The 20,666-nt window shown below is 41.9% G+C and overlaps 1 protein-coding gene across 2 annotated transcripts in view; it reads right to left on the bottom strand.

Annotated features, from left to right (window-relative positions):
• The window catches only part of LAMA1 (laminin subunit alpha 1), a 168,552-nt gene that overhangs the window by 109,203 nt on the left and 38,683 nt on the right, over positions 1–20,666 (bottom strand). For both annotated transcript variants that reach the window (XM_053902399.1, XM_053902400.1), the window contains exon 4: positions 365–607. In XM_053902399.1, coding sequence (XP_053758374.1) covers positions 365–607 — 243 coding nt within the window. The remainder of the gene's footprint in view (positions 1–364; positions 608–20,666) is intronic.

The raw sequence follows: 20,666 nt of genomic DNA, 5'->3' as shown, positions 1-20,666 counted from the left end.
AGCCATCTCTGACACTCAACACCACCAAAGAGGAGAACTCCACAAAGAAAACTAGAAACTACATCTTTTAGAGGCATTTCAGTCCTCTCCTTAATATTTCCACAAATGTTCTTGAGCTGGTGTCACAAAAGATGCTCTGAGGAGTATCTGACAGAGTTATTGAGTTACAGCTGAGTGACCAGGGGCTCTCCTGGAAAGGACGAAATCAATACAGTGAAATGTACGGGTTACGACATCAATCATCAGCAGACACCAGTCAATACCTTAAACACAACTGGAGAGTTACAGATCTCTGTAACCTGAACTAAGATCTATTTTGAGCGTTCTGGTGAAACACCACATGTCACTGCGGTGGGCACAGTACCTCTCCGTGCTCAAGCGGCACCAGTCTGGAATAGTAGGAGGTGCAGATCACTTCATCATCAGCCCTGTAAGTGGGTGGCCCCCGTCTTGGAGTGATATTGTAACGGGTCAAACACTCCGTGTCACTGACTGCATAGTACTGCCAGGGGCTGAACTTGGTGCCATCCAGAGAACGCTCCAAGATCCAGTTTCCGGGTCGAGGGGCATTAGCAGCTTTGATGATGACGTAGGCAACTTGAAAGACCTGAAACGAAGACACTGAGAAATCTCAAACGAGAATCAGTAGCAATTACAAAAAACAGTTCCCTTGAAAGAACTATTAGACGATGATCGCCAACGTCTCATAATGTAATTGCATACAAGTATTGATCAGAAATATGTCTTGTGAATGTTCTCCTGGCATTTGGCATTGCTTTTCCAAATAAACTCAAAAAGGACTCACAAATAAATTTATATTATTATAATTATTATCAACAGTATTAATATTAAATCAGTGCTTGTGCTCTTGTTTCTAGTGTCTTTCCATCTGGATTCTGGATGATAATAGTGACATTATATTTCATAAATAGTAGCCTAAATATATTTCTTTCTTTATTTTTGAGAGAGAGAGAGAGAGAGCACGCACGCTCACTTGCAAATGGGAGGGGCAGAGAAAAAGAGAGAGAGAGAGAATCCCAAGCAGGCTTCGTGCTGTCAGCACACAGCCTGATCGGGGCTCCATCCAACAAGAGATCACGACCTGAGCCAAAATCAATAGTTGGATGCTCAACTGACTGAGCCACCAAGGCACCCCTTAAGTGTATTTCTTATAGTAATTTGGAAATAACACATCTGAATATGAGGGGGGAAAAGTCAGTCCACTAAGCATGTGCCCGTTTGAATGACGTAAATCCAAAGCACGAACAATACTGAATGCTGACAAGACATGGAACAACAGGGAGTCCCATTAATCGCTGATGGAAATGCAAAATGGTGGCCGCTTTGGAATGCAGTTTGTCAGTTTCTTACAAAAGTAAACATATTCTTACCATAGAACCCAGCAACTGCACTCCTTGGTATTTACATAAGTGAATGGAAAACTTCCACTGGTGAATAAACAAAGGGTGATACATCTCCAGTGATAAAAAGAAATAAGCTCTCACACTACAAAAAGATACGGAGGAACCTTAAATGCATGTTGCTAAGTGGAAGAGCCAATTTGAAAAGGCTACATACGATATAATTCCAAAAATGTGGTGTTTTGGAGAAGGTAAAAATACAGAGGCAGTAAAAAGATGAGTAGTTGTCAGGGGCTAGGGGCAAGGACAGATGACTAGGAGACCAAGAGGATTTTTAGGGCAGCAAAGCTACTCTGTATGCTACTGTAATTGCAGACACATATCATTATACATGTGTTAAAATCCATAGACTGTGCAACACAAAAGAATGAAACAATGTAAATTAAGGACTTAATTAATAACCATATATCCACATCGGCCCGTCAGCTAAAATGAATGCTTTACACTAATGCAAGACTGAATAACAGTGTAGAGGAGTGAGGGGGATAGGGGACCCTGTACTTTACAGTCTTTTTTCTGTAAGCATAAAAACTGCTCAGAAAGATTAAAAACTATTCATTTAAAAGGAAATAAAATTAGAAAGTGTAGAGGAGGAATAGAGGGGAAAGGGGGATGTTGATGACCACTGGCCGGACGAGGAGACCGGCCAGGTAAATCTTGGGTTTGGAAGGGGCTCTTGTAGCTATGTAGCCCCAAATTCAGCACTAAAAAGGAATCATGTCTCCACCAACCAGCCTCTCTTGGAACACTGCAGTGGCAGGAAATTCATTTGCTCTGAAGATAGTTCTTTTGTTTTATGGAAACTTTCTCTGTTAGGGGATCTTTCCCTGTATTGATTCTCAAGGTGCCTCATAAATTCCATGCCCCAGAGCTTCAGAAAAGATGCTGATTCCATTTCCTGTAACTCTCCTCCAGACAGTCGAACATGCCAATCATATATCACCTCTGGAATCCAAAGTTTTCAGCATCAACTTTCTATTTACCTGAAGATATTCATCACTTAACGAGACCTCATTGCCCTGTCGTGATGCCCGAAATACAGCCTTACTATAAAATGCAGTTCCCATGAACTGAATACAAAATTTCGAATGTTTTCTGAATTGGGGAAAACATAGGAAAAATATTATGCCCTTTGTTCTTTAGCAAGCATTCACTCTTCTGTTAGTAAACTTAGATTAGGGTTGCAAGCAACAATACAAAAAAATGCCTTTTTCCGTGTAAACTGCTACTTGCTCCAGATTTCCTGTAACCCAGATAGTTAGAGGTGATTTTTGTAAACCAAAGTGAAATATTTTTTATTTTTAAAATATATATGTAATATACGCATACAAATGTGTACACACATATAGCATTTATGTGTATATATATTTGTGCGTATGTACATATATATACGTGTATGCTTTGGGAAGGAAGTTATAACTTGCTTATTCTGAGTCTTATTGCCTCTGCGTTTTTTGTTTTTGTTTTTAGCTTCTCCATCTTAGCCCTCACCAGTTCCAGGAACACAAGAGCTCCTAATGTTAACCCACCATAAGCCATATAATTTTACATTCACCTACTGACTCATTCTCTGGGAGAGACAATTTTATTTCATTATAGTAACTCTATTCACCTGCAAGAAACATCCTCCAACCAAGCTTAGTCCGCAAGTGATAGAAGTGTGTCTGATATTTTGATGACCCGTATTCATGTGCTATTTCCTTTTAAAATGCAACCACTGTTTCTAAAGCACAGTAGAAGTAAAACGATATTCTCAGGTTTCAGGAATGAGGAAAATGAGGAGCTGTGTATCTGCTATTCACGCTTGGAACGGGAACTGAACAGGCTATGTTGACAAATCTAGAACCGTTTTTTTCAATAAAGACCACCTTTAAACATTAAAATGATGCAAAGACTATTTTGTCCTGGCGTAAACATCTCCAGAAAACTCACCCATGAACACAACTTCATGATTTTTATTTGTGGTGATTGCAAAGAACCCTTTCCCCCAATTTTATAATTCATATATTTCATTATTTATGTAATGCTCCCCTGACTTACTATATTTTAATGTTACTCAAATACCAAACCCTTCTGAGAAGTACCTGCCAGTAAATCTTACTGTCTCCTCTAGAACTAGTCCTGAAGTACATCCAGAGTTTGTTATACAGGTTGGTGACAGGCTACTTCCAGCTTCTCAGAGATCCAGCACTCTCCCGGAGCATCCTGACAGACTTCTGCCTTCGTAGGTTCCTCCTGGTTTTCTTTTTTTTTTTTTTTAATTTAAACTTTAGTTAGTTAACATACAATACCATATTGGTTTCAAGAGTAGAACTCAATGATTCATCACTTACATACCACACCCACCATAACAATACCCATCACCCATCCTCCTTAATACCCATCACCCAGCCAGCCCATCCCCCACCTTCTTTCCTCCACCAACCCTTGGTTTGTTGTCTATCCTTAAGAGTCTCTTGTGGTTTGGTTCCCTCTCTTCTCTCCCCCTGCCCCCCCATCCCCATATATTCATCTGTTTTGTTTCTTAAATTCCACATATGAGTGAAATCATATGGTATTTGTCTTCTACTGGTTTTCAGAGCAACGCCCAAACTAATTGAAGGGAGAATATCTTCCTCTTTACTCATTACCTATCCAGTTGCTTTTGCAAATATTTCCATCATAGGAGTAGAACTCCATGATCATGGAACCTTGATCCTTCACCACTGGTGACTATGTTAAACTAGACTTTAAAAAATAGAGGTGCCCAGTGAGACAGTGTGATGGGGCAGCCCATTTGAGAGGGATAGAAGGAAAGGAAATTTACAAAGACAGCTGAAATGAACTGTATTTACCTTCATTTTTCCAGTTTCACATTTAAAAGTGGAAAGAGCTAATAGGATGACTTCATACATTTTAAGAGCTTTATGTGTGTCATCTCATTTAATCCCAAACAACTCCTTGAATTCCAAATGATTGTTGTTTCCAGTTAATATATTTTTTTTTCAAAAGTTTATTTTTTTTTGAGAGAGAGGCAGAGAGAGAAGGAAAGAGAGAGAATTCCAGGGAGGCTCCACACTGTCAGCGTGGAGCCCGACGTGGGGCTCGAACTCACCGACTGCAAGATCGTGACTTGAGCAGAAATCAAAAGTCAGATGCTCAACCAACAGAGCCACCCAGGTTCTCCCCCTTCCATTTTACATATTCAAAAACTGATGAATAGAGACGGTAAGAGACCAACTACTGAGTTGTAGGTTCCAATAAGAAATCAGGCAGATTTCAGGTAGAAATCAGGCTGACTCCAAAGTCAGCCACCACACATCCTCCAGAGCGCTGGTCCCCAAGTGATCACACATACCTAAGGTTGCTGAACTTCCTTTTTGTGATACAAAAATGAAAGATTCCTAACATTCACTTGGACAGTGCATTCATATCTAAACAAGTGCCGTGGAAGTTGTTCCAGTTAACTCTGGCATTTCTGTCGTGAGAGTCCTGGATGAGCCACGGGAGGGTATGGAGAATGTGCCAGAAACAAAAATTAATGACAGCTCATGCTTAATGTAGCACTTACCGTGGCCCAGGACAATGCTAAAGGCCTTATCAGAATTATTAATGCTTCATTAGAATCATTAGCTTTTCTAATCCTACCACTAAATTCTTCTTATGAAGTACATGCCGTTATTTCCACCACTTTACAGATGAGGAAACCGAGGCACCACAGAAAGGTTGTGTAATCTCAAGATCTCACAGGTACTCAAATGTGTAGCACAGGGCTTTGAGCCCACGCAGTCTGTACTCAACCACTATGCACACTGCTACGGCTGGCAAGGTTCCAGGCTGGGTCAACTGGTGGGTCCTAGCCTAGTGTTTCCATTATTTCAATATCATGTTCTTGTATTTTCATTAAACTCTTTGTCAGCTTTCATACTGAGAGCTTAACCATAAGAAAAGGACACCAAATGGAAGGAGAACCAGAAGGGAGAAACTTCAGGACAATCCTTCAAGGAAGGAAACGTTTAACTCTTATCTTGATCAAGACCTTGGGCTGTGAAGCTAGGCATTGTTGTCACAATCTCTCAATAAATAGTCCTCAAGGTCCCCAAATTGGAGACCAAAAAAAACAACAACCAGCCACAAACCAAGAAAGGGACTGGGAGCTATAAATCTGCAAAAGAGGAGAGGAATGCATGAAGCATTTAAACACAGTCTGTCCTCACTTAAGCTGTGTTATTGACTGAATTGTGTCCCCAAAACTCATATGCTGAAGTCCTAACCCCTAGGACTGCAGAATGTGACTATATACGCAGACAGGGTCTTTAAAGAGGTAATTAAAGTTAAATGAGGTCATATAAATGAGCCCTGATCTAATATGCCCAGTGACTTTATAAGAAGATTAGGACACAGATGCACACACACCGAAGGGGGACCATGTGGGGACACAGTAAGAAGCCATCTGCAAGCCAACAAGATAAGTCCCAGAAGAAATTAACCCTGCCAACATTTTGACCTTGGACTTCTAGCCTGCAGAAGTCTGAGTATATAAATTTCTGGCATTTGTTTGTTTGTTTGTTTTTTACTGTTTATTTATTTTTGAGAGAGAGACAGAACATGAGCAGGGAAGGGGCAGAGAGAGAGGGAGACACAGAATCCGAAGCAGGCTCCAGGCTCCGAGCTGTCAGCACAGAGCCCGATGCGGGGCTTGAACCCACAAATCATAAGATCATGACCTGAGCTGAAGTCGGACACTTAACTGACTGAGCCGCCAGCACCCCTAAACTTCTGTTGTTTAAGCCACCACGTCTTTCGTATTTGCTATGACAGGCCTAGCAAATTCATACAAGTTCTAATTCACGAACTGTGCATTGATAAACAGGACTTAACACACAACATAGAACAAGTGAGGGATTCTATGTTAGTATATAGAATCTTAAACATTTGCCCTAATGAAATCTGTGATAGTCCTGTGTTTCTTTAGGGTTTTTTTTTTGTTGCTTTTGGTTTTTTGCATGGTTGACTAAACTGCCTTTTGTCTCCACGTAAGGTTGGCTGAACACAAGCTGATGAAGCAGTTTTCACTAGACTCAGAGCCACTGCGGTCTTGCCAAACCTGCAGCTGATACAGCCATTTCAAAATCCACCTTCATCACGGTTTTCCACCAAGTGGCCTTTGTTAATGATCACTGGAATGCACATAAACAGTGTCACATAAATAAAGGAGACGTACATCGAACACCACTTTCTACAGTGGAATCCAGACAGGAATTTTCACGTGGGCCGCCATCTTAAACATATCAAATTCACCTCAGGGACACGCATCTGAAAAATACAGAGAGCCTCATTCTCCAACATTGGAGGTTAATTTCCAACGTACATGGAGAAGTGAAGTATCTCATCTCCACAGAAAGCTCAACTTCTCTCTGCTGGGCCACGTAATCCGCGGGGACCCAGATACCGCGCAGGATCCCCTCTGGAAATTCTCCATACAAGCACTTACCTGCCTCCGCGACGGTCACTACACAGTGAATGGAGGAATGTTTTCTTTCTAATGTGATGGAAAAGAGCTTTTTGCCAACCAAAGAGTTTGGGGTTATGGGTTAAATTATATGTTTTAAAAGCTAAGTGCATTTGATAAGTAATATTGCTCAATTATCCCTCCAAAAAGTAGTGAATTTGCGCTTTGTAAGCTTTATTTCTTAGGACATTATTAGGCTATGAAATTCAGAATGACCATTTGAATTAGTATTTACTACTCAGGAATAAAGAGGTTATTATTTACCAGAAGGCTGACTACTACCACAGATATGAACCTCTGCTGGTTTTAGAGTATACATCACTCACGCATCTAATCAGTTGATAATCATGGGAAGCAGCAGGGGGAGTTTGGGGCTTAGGTTACTTGACGCACAGGATACGTGCGATGCACTTTTTAGGTAAACCCCTTACGGGCAATCACCTCACAATGTCATTTCTACCATATTTTAGTTGGCTGTTTTACTGATCTCTCTTCATTTTAGGACCTGTATACAAAATTAACAGACAGAAGGAAACAGCGTTGTGAATGAGAAGAGCACTCTGGAATAAAACTAGATTTCTTTTCCTTTAAATTTGGTGCTGTCATTAGAAATGCAAAATGAACACATCAAAATCCCGATCTGCCCTCTGCTGTCTTTTCTTTTTTGCCTTTTCTTTTCACTGGGATGGGGGGACTTGGCTACCGGTAGTGACAAATTTAAATCAAGTAGGTTTCTTTCCTTAACTTGAAGATTCGCGTCTCAGAAAAACGAGGAATGGCCCACTTTTGAACCAAGATGCTTCAAGCAGGCCAGGCCTCTGTGCCTGCTGATGTCCCCCCGCTGTGTGTGGGGACGAGGAAAGCCTGTCTAAAAAGGAAACGGTAACTTATAACCAGCAATCTGAGGATGGGGAAGCGATACTCAAAACATCTGTCAGAAGCAGTTCTGTGTTTCATCAACTAGAAAAGCTATTTTAAAAAGGACAGTCAGTAAGCTGTCCCATGTCACAGTTTCCATTTAAGGACGACTAGCAAGTATTTCAAAGGAAAAGTGTCACACTACTTGAAGAAGTCAAAACTGGACAGTAAGAGGTTGGTTTTCATTCCCTGTGTCAGTGCATTCCTCCACATAATTGTTCCCAGTGCTCAATGTTGCCAAGTGTTCTGGAACGCTTTTGCTAAATTTTGTGGAAGATTAGTCGGAACTACCTCAAAAGCACAACGAGGCATGTCACCCAATGCCCTGCGTGGAGATCTTCACCCTTTTTCCCACTCTGTGTCCTGTGACGGCCCGGCACCCCTACGATGAGACAAACCCGCTTGTGAGATGCACGTACTGGTCACTCTCAGACCTAAGAAATACAAAAGGCACCTTTCCTATCCCCTGACTCCTACCCTCCACCAGTTTTTCACCTATGAATCTCATAGCCTTCGAAATTACATTTGGCTTTTCCCCAAAATGCAGCCTCCCGTTGATTTATGTTGGAGCAGAAGTGGCAATAAATAATTTCCCTTTCTTCCCCTACTCACAGTGAAGTAGGCTCAGAAATCTGTCACAGAGACTGAAGAAAGAAGTCAGCGATATTCCAGAAAAAGGGAAAAAATGGAGGTTGCGGCTTCAATGGGTAGCTGTAGTGGTCTGTGTGGCTCTGTGTCACGGGCGGAGTGGACATGTGCACACCCACCCCATGACCTTGCCCTGCGGGTCAGGAACCTGTGTCCTATGACAACCTGCCCGACAAGAGAAGAATAGGGACGTGGCCCTACCTGGGTCAGCTCTTCAGCCAGCTAGACAAATACCTGCTCTTCTCCAGGGGAGGAGGAGGGAGAGGCAGAGAAGCAGAGATGCCATTCTCAGAGATGCTCCCCATAGGGACACATGAGGACGGGAGCAAGGAGTGCTCCCTAACAACGTTTCGCTGGAGCTTCATTCAATAAACACTGACTGAGTGTCTGCTTTGTGACGGGGACTGTATGGGGCAGGTGCAACCAGTACAGCGGGGAAGGGGAGGACATGGTTAGCGTGGCTGGATGCCCTGATGGACAAGACAGAGGTTAGCCAAGTCCCCAGGAAGACAGAAGGTGTTGAAGGTGTCTGGCTGTGGCAGGGGAGGCCAGCCTAAACTGGAGAAGATGGGGTGGTCCGGGAAGTCGTCTCTGAAAAGAGGGGAGGGCTGAGGAGGAGATGTCGAGGTAAAGCAAGAGAAGGAGCGGAGGGACAAGGAGTGAAGACCCTGCGGGGCCAGAGCACAGAGTGGTGTAGAAATGGCAGGAGGCCAGGCCAGCTTGGGTGTAGACAGAAGTGGGGAGACGGGGAAGGACACCATGTTCAAACTTTTAGACCATTAGAGGACCTTGAACCAGGGGGGTGCGGAGTCAGCAGGGGTGAAAAGATAATGGAACTGGATGTTGGTGCTGGGAAATCGGGAGAGATGGGGACACTGATGTAGTGAAGGCCAAGACCAAAAAGAGAAAAGGTCAAGTGGGTCTTAAGGAGTTTTCTTTTTCTTTCTTTTTTTTTTAATGTTCATTTATTTTTGAGAGACAGAGACATGGCATGAATGGGAGAGGGGCAGAGAGAGACACACACACAGAATCGGAAGCAGGCTCCAGGCTCTGAGCTGTCAGCACAGACCCCGACGCAGGGCTTGAACTCACAAGCTGTGACATCATGATCTGACATCACCGACTGAGCCACCCAGGTGCCCCTCTTTTTTTTTTAAGTTTATTTATTTATTTTGAGAAAGAGAGAGCATGAGCGAGGGAGGGGCAGAGAAAGAGTTAGAAAGAATCCCAAGATGGCTCCATGCTGTCTGCACAGAGCCGGATGCAGGGCTAGAACTCACAAACTGAGATCATGACCTGAGCTGAAGCCAAGAGTCGGACACTTAAGTGACCGGGCCACCCAGGTGCCCCAAAGGGTTTTCTAAAAAGTCAAATATAAGTTTGAAGAAAACACAAAGAGGTCAGGCAGAGCTCTCCAACTCTGGCAGGACCCTCTATCCGCCTCTGGAAGATGGAACAGGTCTGTCCCACATGGCCCCACAACCCACACTTCCCCCTTCTTTCCTCAGTCTCAGAAACTTCTGGCTACAAACATTTGGAAATCAACTTCTTTCCACTTCATCTGCTAGAACTCCCAAAGGCCTATGGTGCCCTAGTCGTTCTCGCAACAGGTCGCGTGCTTCCGATCCCTTCTCATCACTAATCATGAGAAAACAGTGTCATCACACCCTATGAAAGTAAAAGGGGCTCCTAATCATTAAGCCTCCCAAATCCAAGTGGCGATACCATCCAGAAAAGCTGTGTAAATCTGCACTTGACCGACTCCACTAAACATTAACCTATTAGTTACACATTTACAACTCCTAGAAACAATAATTATGTGTTTCTTTCCTTTGGTCACGAAATCTAGCCGAATCGTTTATAGTTTTAGCACTAGAGAAATTAGAAAGCATTTTATTTTTTGTTTTTGCAAGATTTCATTCTTTGGTCTATGTCCTATTTAAAGATTGTCATTTTTCTTTAGACACATCTAACTTCACTGAGCATCTATCACTTGTCAGGCATCAAATGGATGGTTATCACATTTAAATGATCACGCTTAAAGCTTTTTTTTAAAAAAAAAGAATATCTAAATAAGTGTCTCATGTAGGATGGCTTTTTGTTTACTTAAAAAAAATGTGGTGGGGTGCCTGGATGGCTCAGTCGGTTAAGTGGCCGACTTTGGCTCAGGTCATGATCTCACGGTCCATGAGTTCGAGCCCCGCATCAGGCTCTATGCTGACCGCTCAGAGCCTGGAGCCTGTTTCAGATTCTGTGTCTCCCTCTCTCTCTGACCCTCCCCCGTTCATGCTCTGTCTCTCTCTGTCTCAAAAATAAATAAACGTTAAAAAAAATTAAAAAAAAAAAAAGAAATTAAAAAAAAATGTGGTGAAAATGTAAAATGGTGCAGCATCTATCACTTGTCAGGCATCAAATGGATGGTTATCACATTTAAATGATCACGCTTAAAGCTTTTTTTAAAAAAAAAAGAATATCTAAATAAGTGTCTCATGTAGGATGGCTTTTTGTTTACTTAAAAAAAATGTGGTGGGGTGCCTGGGTGGCTCAGTCGGTTAAGTGGCCGACTTTGGCTCAGGTCATGATCTCACGGTCCATGAGTTCGAGCCCCGCATCAGGCTCTATGCTGACCGCTCAGAGCCTGGAGCCTGTTTCAGATTCTGTGTCTCCCTCTCTCTCTGACCCTCCCCCGTTCATGCTCTGTCTCTCTCTGTCTCAAAAATAAATAAACGTTAAAAAAAATTAAAAAAAAAAAAGAAATTAAAAAAAAATGTGGTGAAAATGTAAAATGGTGCAGCCATTATGGAAGACAGTATGGAAGACAGTCCTCAAAAAATTAATCATAGAATTACCATATGACCAAGCAATCCCACTTCTGAAAGCAGGGACTCAAACAGATACCAATATACCAATGTCTATAGTGGCACTACTCACAATACCCAAGAGATGGAAATAACCCAAATATCCATCAGTGGATAAATGGGTCAACAAACCCTGGGATGTCCCTATTCAGCCTTAAAGAGGAATGAAATTCTAATACGTAACACAACATGGGTGAACGTTGAGGACATTATGCTAAGTGAAATAAGCCAGATGCAAAGGATAAATACTGCATGATTCCACTCATATGGGTCACCTCAAATTCATAGAGACTGGATTATTCACCTAGAGGTAAATAGTGGTGATGGTTTCACAACAGTGTGAATGTACTTAATGCCACTAAATGGCACGCTTAAAAAAAAATGGTTACGATGGCAAATTTTATGTATATTTTACCACAAGAAAAAAAAAAGGATGGGAAAATAGGGAGAGAAAAGTAAATGGCATGAAGATTCAACTTTTCCTGGAAGATGGAGGTTTCTGAATTGCACGTGAGTAGAACACATTATTTCCAGTCAGGGAACTCTGGAGAAGCCCATGAAGCCACGTGGAGGTCAAGCAAACAGCTCAGAAGGGACATCGGGAATCTCATCTTTCCCATGACCTTGTTTCTGTCATGATGGTACTTCACAAAATACAAAATCCAAGCCCCAAACCACTCAGGTTGGAGAAGGGAAGGAGGCCCTGGCGATGCCTTGACTGAAGACCCACAGTTCAGACAGACTACTTTCCTCCCTGGAGCTACTTCCTGAACCACGAGCTGACTTCTGGGAAGCCCTGTTTCCTGCCTGGCTCTTAGGTAAATCTGGTATAAAGCAATAAATAACCCCGAATAGTGGCCACCTCAGTGGAGGCCTACTGCCTGGTTACGTTACTGGCTTTCTTGTGCTCCTACTGTATGAAGAACAAAGGTAAATATCCTCTGATAACAGGCCATAAAACACTACAGAAAAGAGAAATTTTTAAATTATAAGACGGATGACAATTTTCAGTCACCCTCTACATATGAGGGGGAAAGTTCTTAGAAACTTGTGAATATGTACTACATCAGTCACTTGATTTACTTTTAAAACTATGATTAAGAGTCCAAAGTTGATCAAAAACTATTATAGAGGGGGGTATATGGGAACATTTATACTTTTCACTCAATTTTCCTATAAATAGAAAACTTCTCTGCAAAATAAAGTCTATATTACTTTGTCAAAAACAAACTATTTACACATGACTATCGTAGTTATCACTCTAAGAAAGCTTAAACCACCCCAGTTGGCTAATGGGTGGTTTTAAGACTTCACCAAATTTCTCAGGATATCCGGTGTGGACAGCTGTGACTCCCCAGCTAATAATCTGCAGGTTTTAATTTGATCACACAGCTTTTCCAGACTTCATTTCCGTACCTTATGGCGCATAAAGGGCAGGCCAGAGGGAGCCAGTGCCCTCCAAGTATCTGGATACAAATCTCAAAGGGATCCCAGGCCTCAGGAAGTGCACTGGCATAAACAGGCTGCTGTCCGGGTCACTAGGGATTTTCCACCTTTATCGCTCTGGCAACTTTGCCTGTCATCTCACCAAGAATAATGCTCACAGAGCAAGACTTCCAGATTCACTCTCCCCCAGGTAACACATTTTAATTTCTTACCATCTAGAGAATTATAAAACTAGATTTGATGTTTTCCACAAGTCAGGCTTAAAATGATAAATCCAGAGCGTGTTCTATTGTCCCCACTGCATGATTCACAACGAAGAACGCGAACGCGAATCGATCCGTTCTTTACTTGTTCCGCATTGTAAGTGTGGTGTGAAATAATGCATAGGAAAACACTTCATAAGATGCTCACTATGGCTGGAAGGTACCACTATCAGAGTTTTTGTTACTTTTCTCAAGTGCCATAGTGATTCTTCTGACAAGTGGTACCTCCCCAAACAATGATATTTAGAGTTAATTCAACGTTTTGCTGGCTGGTTACAAGAGGAGTTGAAAATTCTGTCCTGCCTCTTGCATGGATGTTCAAATATCTAAGAGTGTCATGTTACAAGCAATTTGATGGCTCCTGTAGAGGTGAATAATCATGGCATAATTTATACCTGTGAAGGTAATAGACAAGGATAAATAAACATTGTTTAAGCATCTGAATTCAGCCCAGTGCCCCCAAATATATGTCCAATACAGTGACATAAATCAATAAGTATATGTTACATCTGAATAAATGCATGAACAAATAATAACAAATAAACAAACAAGCAAATAGTAGATGCTCTGCTATTCGATTAGCAGAGAACAAAAATCGAAGGGAAATGTTAATCTCTGAGCTGCTGAGGGGTTGTGAGACACACACACTCACTGTCAGAGAGCATATAAAATAACAAATATTTCTGAAAAACTAAGGCAGTGAAGATCACATTTGAGGGGCGCCTGGGTGGCTCAGTTGGTTAATATCTGACTTCGGCTCAGGTCATGATCTCACGTTGATGAGTTCGGGCTCACTTCAGGTGAGCTCGAGCCCTGCTTTGGACGAGCCCTGCTTCTCTCTCTCTCTCCCTCTCTCTCTCTGCCCCTCACTCACTTGCATCCTCTCTCTCTCTCTCTCAACAAAAGAAAAAAGATCACATTTGAAAGATGTTTAAGCTCTTTGACCCAATAATCCCATTTCTCGGAATCTACACTAAAATATAATCAGACCTTCAGTCATAAAAATATCCAAACATTTGTTGCAGCATGACTTTATAAAATTGGAAATGCCTTATATGTCCAACAATGGGAACAGGTTGAATAAATTATCATGTACCCAGATGGTGACCTATTATTCTGTCATTAAATATTGTTACAGGAATTTCGAGGATGGCCATGAAGAAGAAGTTGGTACTGCCTGGCCCTCCCGGAGTAAACAACTAGAAAACTGGATAAAGTATACAAAAGAGTGGTTCTAAAAAATTAGGGAGGCCTGAGTGGCTCAGTCAGTTAAGCACCCAACTTTGTCTCAGGTCATGATCTCACGATTTGTGAGTTCGAGCCCCACATCGGGCTCTGTGCTGACAGCTTAGAGTCTGGAGCCTGCTTCCGATTCTGTGTCTCCCTCTCTCTCTGCCCCCCCCCCCCCCCGTTCATGCTCTGTCTCTCTCTGTCTCAAAAATAAATAAACGTTAAAAAAAAATTAAAAAAAAAATAAAGTGAGAAACTTCCAGAGGAGTTGGTGGTGGGAGGGGGAGGGGGAGGGGCTGGTAGAGCGCAGACTGGGAAGGCACAGGAGGAGGTGGTGGGGCCGTGGAAATGGTCTGTATTTCTATAAGGCTGTGGCTTACACATGTGTCTGTAGGTGTCAAAACCCATCCAACTATACCCTTACGACGGGTGCATTTCACAGTGTGTAAACTGTATCTCAATCAACAGGAAAAATGAAAGAAGACACTTATTATAGGACTGAATGTACTATTTTAGCTCCATAAACATGCCTTTCCCTAGCTGCTCTCCTGTGTACCCTTCCTCATTCCCTGCTCCCTTCCTTCACTCCCTTCATTTGGGTTGTCTCCCTGATTCCCTAAGCTTCCCTTCCTTATGTTCTCCAAGCACCCTCAACCCCTATTCCACAGGACCAAAGAGGTCTGCTTACTTGCCCATTTCCCCCACGACCAGAGGCCCTGAAGGCCAGACTCGGCCTTAAGTAACAATCAAAGCAGCAGTGATAACAACCAATATATAAGGAAGCTACTGTTTGTTGCGTACCTTCTCTGTGCTAAGGGTTTTCCCCAAATGCCATCACTGTCTTGTTCATCAAGGAATCCTGAGGCCCTAGCACCCAATAGGCAGAGATCATGAATTATTAAATATATACCGTGTTCTCACCTAGGATGGAATAGATCAAAAGGTAATTCCTAAGGCACCTGGGTGGTTCAGTCGGTCAAGTGTCCGACTTAGGCTCAGGTCATGATCTTATGATTTGTGAGTTCAGGCTCCGCGTCAGGCTCTGTGCTGACAGCTCAGAGCCTGGAGCCTGCTTCGGATTCTGTGTCTCCCCCTCTCTCTACCCCTCACCTGATCACACTCTGTCTCTCTCTCAGAAACAAATAAACATTAAAAAAAAAAATCTAAAAAAAAAAGGTAACTCCTGGTAATTAATATCACAAGTGATTTTTTAGAAACTTTTTGCCTTGTATTTTTTTATATTTCAAAAATTTCCACTTTTATATCAAAATAAAGGATGTTTCTGCACAGAGAAAAGGTCAATTGAAGACATTGAAAACACAAGAGCTATTCTGAGGTATAGCTGAGGTATTCATGAGCTCCTTTGTTTTTTTCTAGTTGTCCCAGCTTTATTTTTAAGGATAAAGATGCTGCAGTTTGAGTAGATCACTAAGTAAAAAGAAAGAAATAAAAACCCAGCAAACGCTAGAATGGATTCCAACGGCACCATATTTTCCAAAGAAGTATTTCTTCAGAAATTAAAACTTATCTTTATAACAGGAAGAAATAATGATTTCAGAACAGACTTCTCTCTTTCCATACATATACAAAAAACTGTATTTTGAAGTCAAAATAACTGGGGACAAGAAAAGTATATTGAGACAGGGTCTCAAAACCTGCACTGATTTCCCAGAATCCTCACCAAGGCCCAGTCTAAGAAGCCCTGTTGAGTAAGACATACTGTATTAGTGAGGCCAATCCTCTGACTTTCAAAACAAAATAAGGGGCTGGGGATGCTAAACGAAATGTGCTAAATGGCAATATGCTTATGCTTGACTGTTCAGCAAACTATTGATAATACATAAATGATAAAGCTCAAAAATAAATCTTGTCAGGGCACCTGGGTGGCTCAGCTGGTTAAGTGTCTCACTCTTGCTTTTGGCTCAGGTCATGATCTCACACATCCTGAGATCGAGCCCCATGTCCGGCTCTGTGCTGACAGTGAGGCGCCTGCTTGAGATTCTCTCTCCCCCTCGTCCTCTGCCCCTCCCCCACTCATGCTTGCTCTCTCGGCCTCCCTCTCGCAAAATAAATCAACATTAAAAAAATAAATCTTGTCAGGAAACAGAAGTCTGCACAGTCCTTGAAGCCTGGTCTCAGTTAATTTCACTTATTCAGCTCACCCGCCAGGAACATTGAACAATTCAAGGTATAGTATTTGTGTCCCCATTTGATCCTCTAGCTCTTTAGGACACCAAAAGATAAAGGCATGGCACCTAAGACGAGCTGTGGGAGGCTGGCAGAAGAAGTCCCTCAGAGACAGGCGTTGTCAGAAGTATGAGGCAGTCACAGTTTGACAACAGGCCTCCAACTGTTTCCCCCTCCCCCGCTGACAGGCTGGGGTGGCTCCATGTTTCCTCTACTTGAATCTCCCATGACTTCAATGACCGGGTGGCCCATAGCGCCCAGGGAGGTGCTGCCACGTGACTCTGGAGGCCAGGTCTACGTGGGGACACGACTTCTGGAACTTTCTCTGGAACATTTGTGCTGGAGCCCTGAACTGCCATGTAGGCATTCTGCCTTAAGGCTGCCATGCTATGAGGACGCCCACACCAGCTCACATGGAGAGACCACACAGAGAGGTCTTGAGACCACATGAAGCCCCAGCTGCCCCAGCACCCCCTTCTCAGCTGCCCCAGTACCCTCTTCCCAACTGCCCAGACCCCTCTTCCTAGCTGCCTCAGCACCTCCTCCCCAGCTGCCCCACCTCCAACCCCTATGCCTGCAACGTTACCCATACACCCACTCAATCAAGCCCTTCCTGAAATACTCACCCATAGAAACTGGGATAAATATAATGAATGCTGCTGTTTGAAGGCATAACGGTTCGCTGTGATTTCTTACACACTAGATACACAATAGATAACTGGAGAAGTTGTGTATGAAACAATAAAATGAGATAATAAAAATAGGAAAACAAAAGAAAGACCTATCTACGAGAGTAGCAGTTTCACAGAGAACAGGATGAAAAAGATAAAAATGCCTGAAGGACAAGGATTTTGTGTGGCTTACTTCAGACCACAATGAAGAGCTTAAGATTTCTTCCAATCTGTTCTTTTTGCCAAACAAATTCAAGAAAAACTTAACATGTGAAATTGGTTGAGTATAAAGTAACAGAAAATTGAAACAGAATGAATCATTTTGAATCAATGCAAGTATACGGTTAACAATAATTCCTACCACAGTTTCCAGGAAGGGTCTTTGCCTGACCTCTTTTAATGAACAGCCAAGACTCCCCTGCAATGAGAAACTCCAACTTACATGCAATTCTTGTTCTAAAAATCTTTCAAGATTTTCCCTCTGAAGACTGTGAAATCTGCCTGTTCTTTTCTTATTTACCCTGTCAGTGTGCTTAGCAAACACCTTCTATTTGGATATGACACAATAATAAACCTAAATCTAGTTCTGGTCAATTTTTCAGAAATTTTAGGGAAAAAACAACAGACATCCAAATTAATGAGGTTTTATAAAACCCGGCAAACAAGCAGCTATTGTTTAAAGGTTCGTCTAAAACAAAGGCCCTTCTGTGATTATGTTCCCACAACAAAGTGCCACTTCCTAATTAAACCTACACAGAAAATAAAGCACTGCTTCAAAGGGCAGTTTTATTTTCAGTGCTATAGGAAACATTTCCTTTTTTTACGAAACATATTTTATCTTCTAAACGAACATTACAAATTTTGACTCACAAATCTGACCACCTCCCAGTGACACTTTTTTCCCAGGTTTAAAAATTTTCGAGGGAGAGTACAACACATTGGCTCATTTTCCTGCTTCTTGGCCAAAAAACACATGGCCGCTAGCACCCAAATCTACCAGTGACCGTAGGGAAAGGACCCCCTGAGTGGCAACATGAAGAAAGAGAAACAAGGGAAGGGTTTAGGAAGACCCTGAACTATCCCACATCAGGAGGAAATTCTATGAGATCCAGCCAGTCTCCCCGTAATAGGAAAACAGTGATAGGAGACCAGGAACAAATGAGGTGAGACAGTAGCATAGTGTGGAAGGAACCAGAAGTCCCGATTTCCAATCCCAGCTTCAGCACATACAGCCACTTAACCCTGGGTGAGCCAGTGAACCGCTCTGTGCTGCAATGTGCTTACCTCCAAAGAGACCATCTGTATTCCAGGACTTTTGGGGAGAGCAGATAAACTAATATGGATGAGGAAAAAAATGCTTTGTAGTCTATAACGTATACTTATGTTAGTATGTATACAAATATAGATTCCTACATATATTCATTGTATATAAGTACACAATACATAGATTATATGTATACAATGTATACATGTATAGATTTAATATGCCATATATAGATTCTATACCTACTGTATATAATTCTATATTATATATTTTTATAAGTTCTATATGATTCTAAATTCTGTATGTTATCGATAAGGCTTCCAGTCAACAGCAGGTCAGTAGTTGACTTATACATGAATTTTCAACTGCACAGGTGGTCAGTACCCCTAACCCCCACACTGTCTAAGGGTCAACTGTGTAAGTCCTACACATACATATCATATATATACGTAAAATACATATATGTTCATATACAAGGTATATGTATAGATTCCTATACACATATAGGCAATAAATATTCCTTTTTAATGGGATCATCAAAATAAAACTAAACACAAACTTGCAGTATGAACCTTGAAACTGATTTGTATTCACTGTATTACTTCATTGGCATACACAGGAGATCAAACTCTTTTTTTTAACCCAGTTATTACCCATGACAGAAAATAACTAAAATGTCAGGCATGGGGATTCTTACGCAAGTAATGGGTAAACCATGTAGAAGAATATTAATGTACTTTCAAAAATTATTAATAATGAGTTTTAGCTATGTTGGGAAATGCTACAAAGTTAATAAAACATCAGGACACAAACATATGTGTCAAAAGTTTCAGCTGAAGGGATCGTATTGCCCATTGATGAAGACAGAGCCCAGGCTCCTGAACCCCAGTGAGTTCTCCTCTTGAGCAAGTTACCTGAACTCCCTAAGTCTCAGTTTTGTCATTTGTCAAAAGGAGATCATAATAAGACCAAACTCATAGTGTGAGTATGAGGATTCGATGATGTAACACCCATAATAAATCTGTTATACATGATAGCATTATTGCAGCATTATTAAATACACACAAATCCATGCAAAAGCCTAAAAGCAATAGGCTGATGTTATTTGGGTTGCTTTGGAGTGAAGGGATTATAAGGTTTTCTGCCTCTTTACACTTACCTGAACCTTCTAATTTTTCTACCATGAGGCCACGTACTTTTCTAACTAGGAAAAAAAATCATTTTTGAATTATGAATGTATTTCTCAACATCTGCATAATTGCATCCTTCAACCTTCTACTAGCTAACTCCAACCAGATTACATCAAGTTCTTGGTTAACCTTTTTTTGGTGATATCTAAAGATCTTTGGGACTTCAAAGTCACTTGTGGACTACAAATATGGCAGAAGGAAAGGAAGCTCACATTTATCTAGTGTGTGGAGTTTGTCAGGTGCTTGACTAGGAACAACATTTCATCCTCAATGCTGTGACCTTCTACTTTGTAAATTATGAAAGCATAGTGCCCAGTTACACTTTACACATCTCCATGGCACCACACAATCAAGAAGTAACAATAAATACATATATAAACAAAGGAACTGCCTCCCTTTTCCTCCACCACTGTCCTTCTTAAAGTCACGGTACCAAGGTATCACCCTGTATGGTCTCTAAACCAAGATCTAAGGACACATCCAGTCTGTCAATGTATCAAAAGGCACTCCATGGTTTGCCGATGAAAATTCCAAATTTTGCATTTTTATTCCAAAGCTGATCTAAAAACTTACTATAAGCATATTCAGGATCTGGCCAACCACGGTGAAACTACCGTTCCAGGGTTCAAGGCCGTGTCTCTGTGTTTACATGGTTGCAATGGCACAAGTGATGACCTACTGAGAAGACAGTATCTGTGCTGGTTGCAATGCAACTGCAAATCCACCCTTCTATACTCTGCTTTGGGGGGCTTTGAGTGGAGGTAATAGTAGGAGGCCAGAAGACTGGAAGGCAGCCTCCCCCACGCCTCCCCTGGTTCCCCTTCAGCCATTAGCATCCCCGAGTTCCCTTGGTACTCTCTTCCCCAGTCCTCCAACACTGTTTAACCTGTTCCTCGTGCTAGATACATCCCTGTAAATAACTGGTGTGGTTTCTGATTTCCTGATTGGATGGACCCAGCTGATACAAAACAGCATGTATTTCACAGTATACCAACTTTCAAAAGTTGTAGTAAAATATACATAACGTAAAAAAATGACCATTGTAGCCATTTTAAGTGTGCGGTCCATTGGCACGAAGT

Source organism: Panthera pardus, unplaced genomic scaffold, assembly GCF_024362965.1.
Source record: "Panthera pardus isolate Hobbes unplaced genomic scaffold, ASM2436296v1 HiC_scaffold_15, whole genome shotgun sequence".
NCBI classification, from domain to species: domain Eukaryota; kingdom Metazoa; phylum Chordata; class Mammalia; order Carnivora; family Felidae; genus Panthera; species Panthera pardus.
This window is presented reverse-complemented; position numbering and strand designations above follow the sequence as displayed.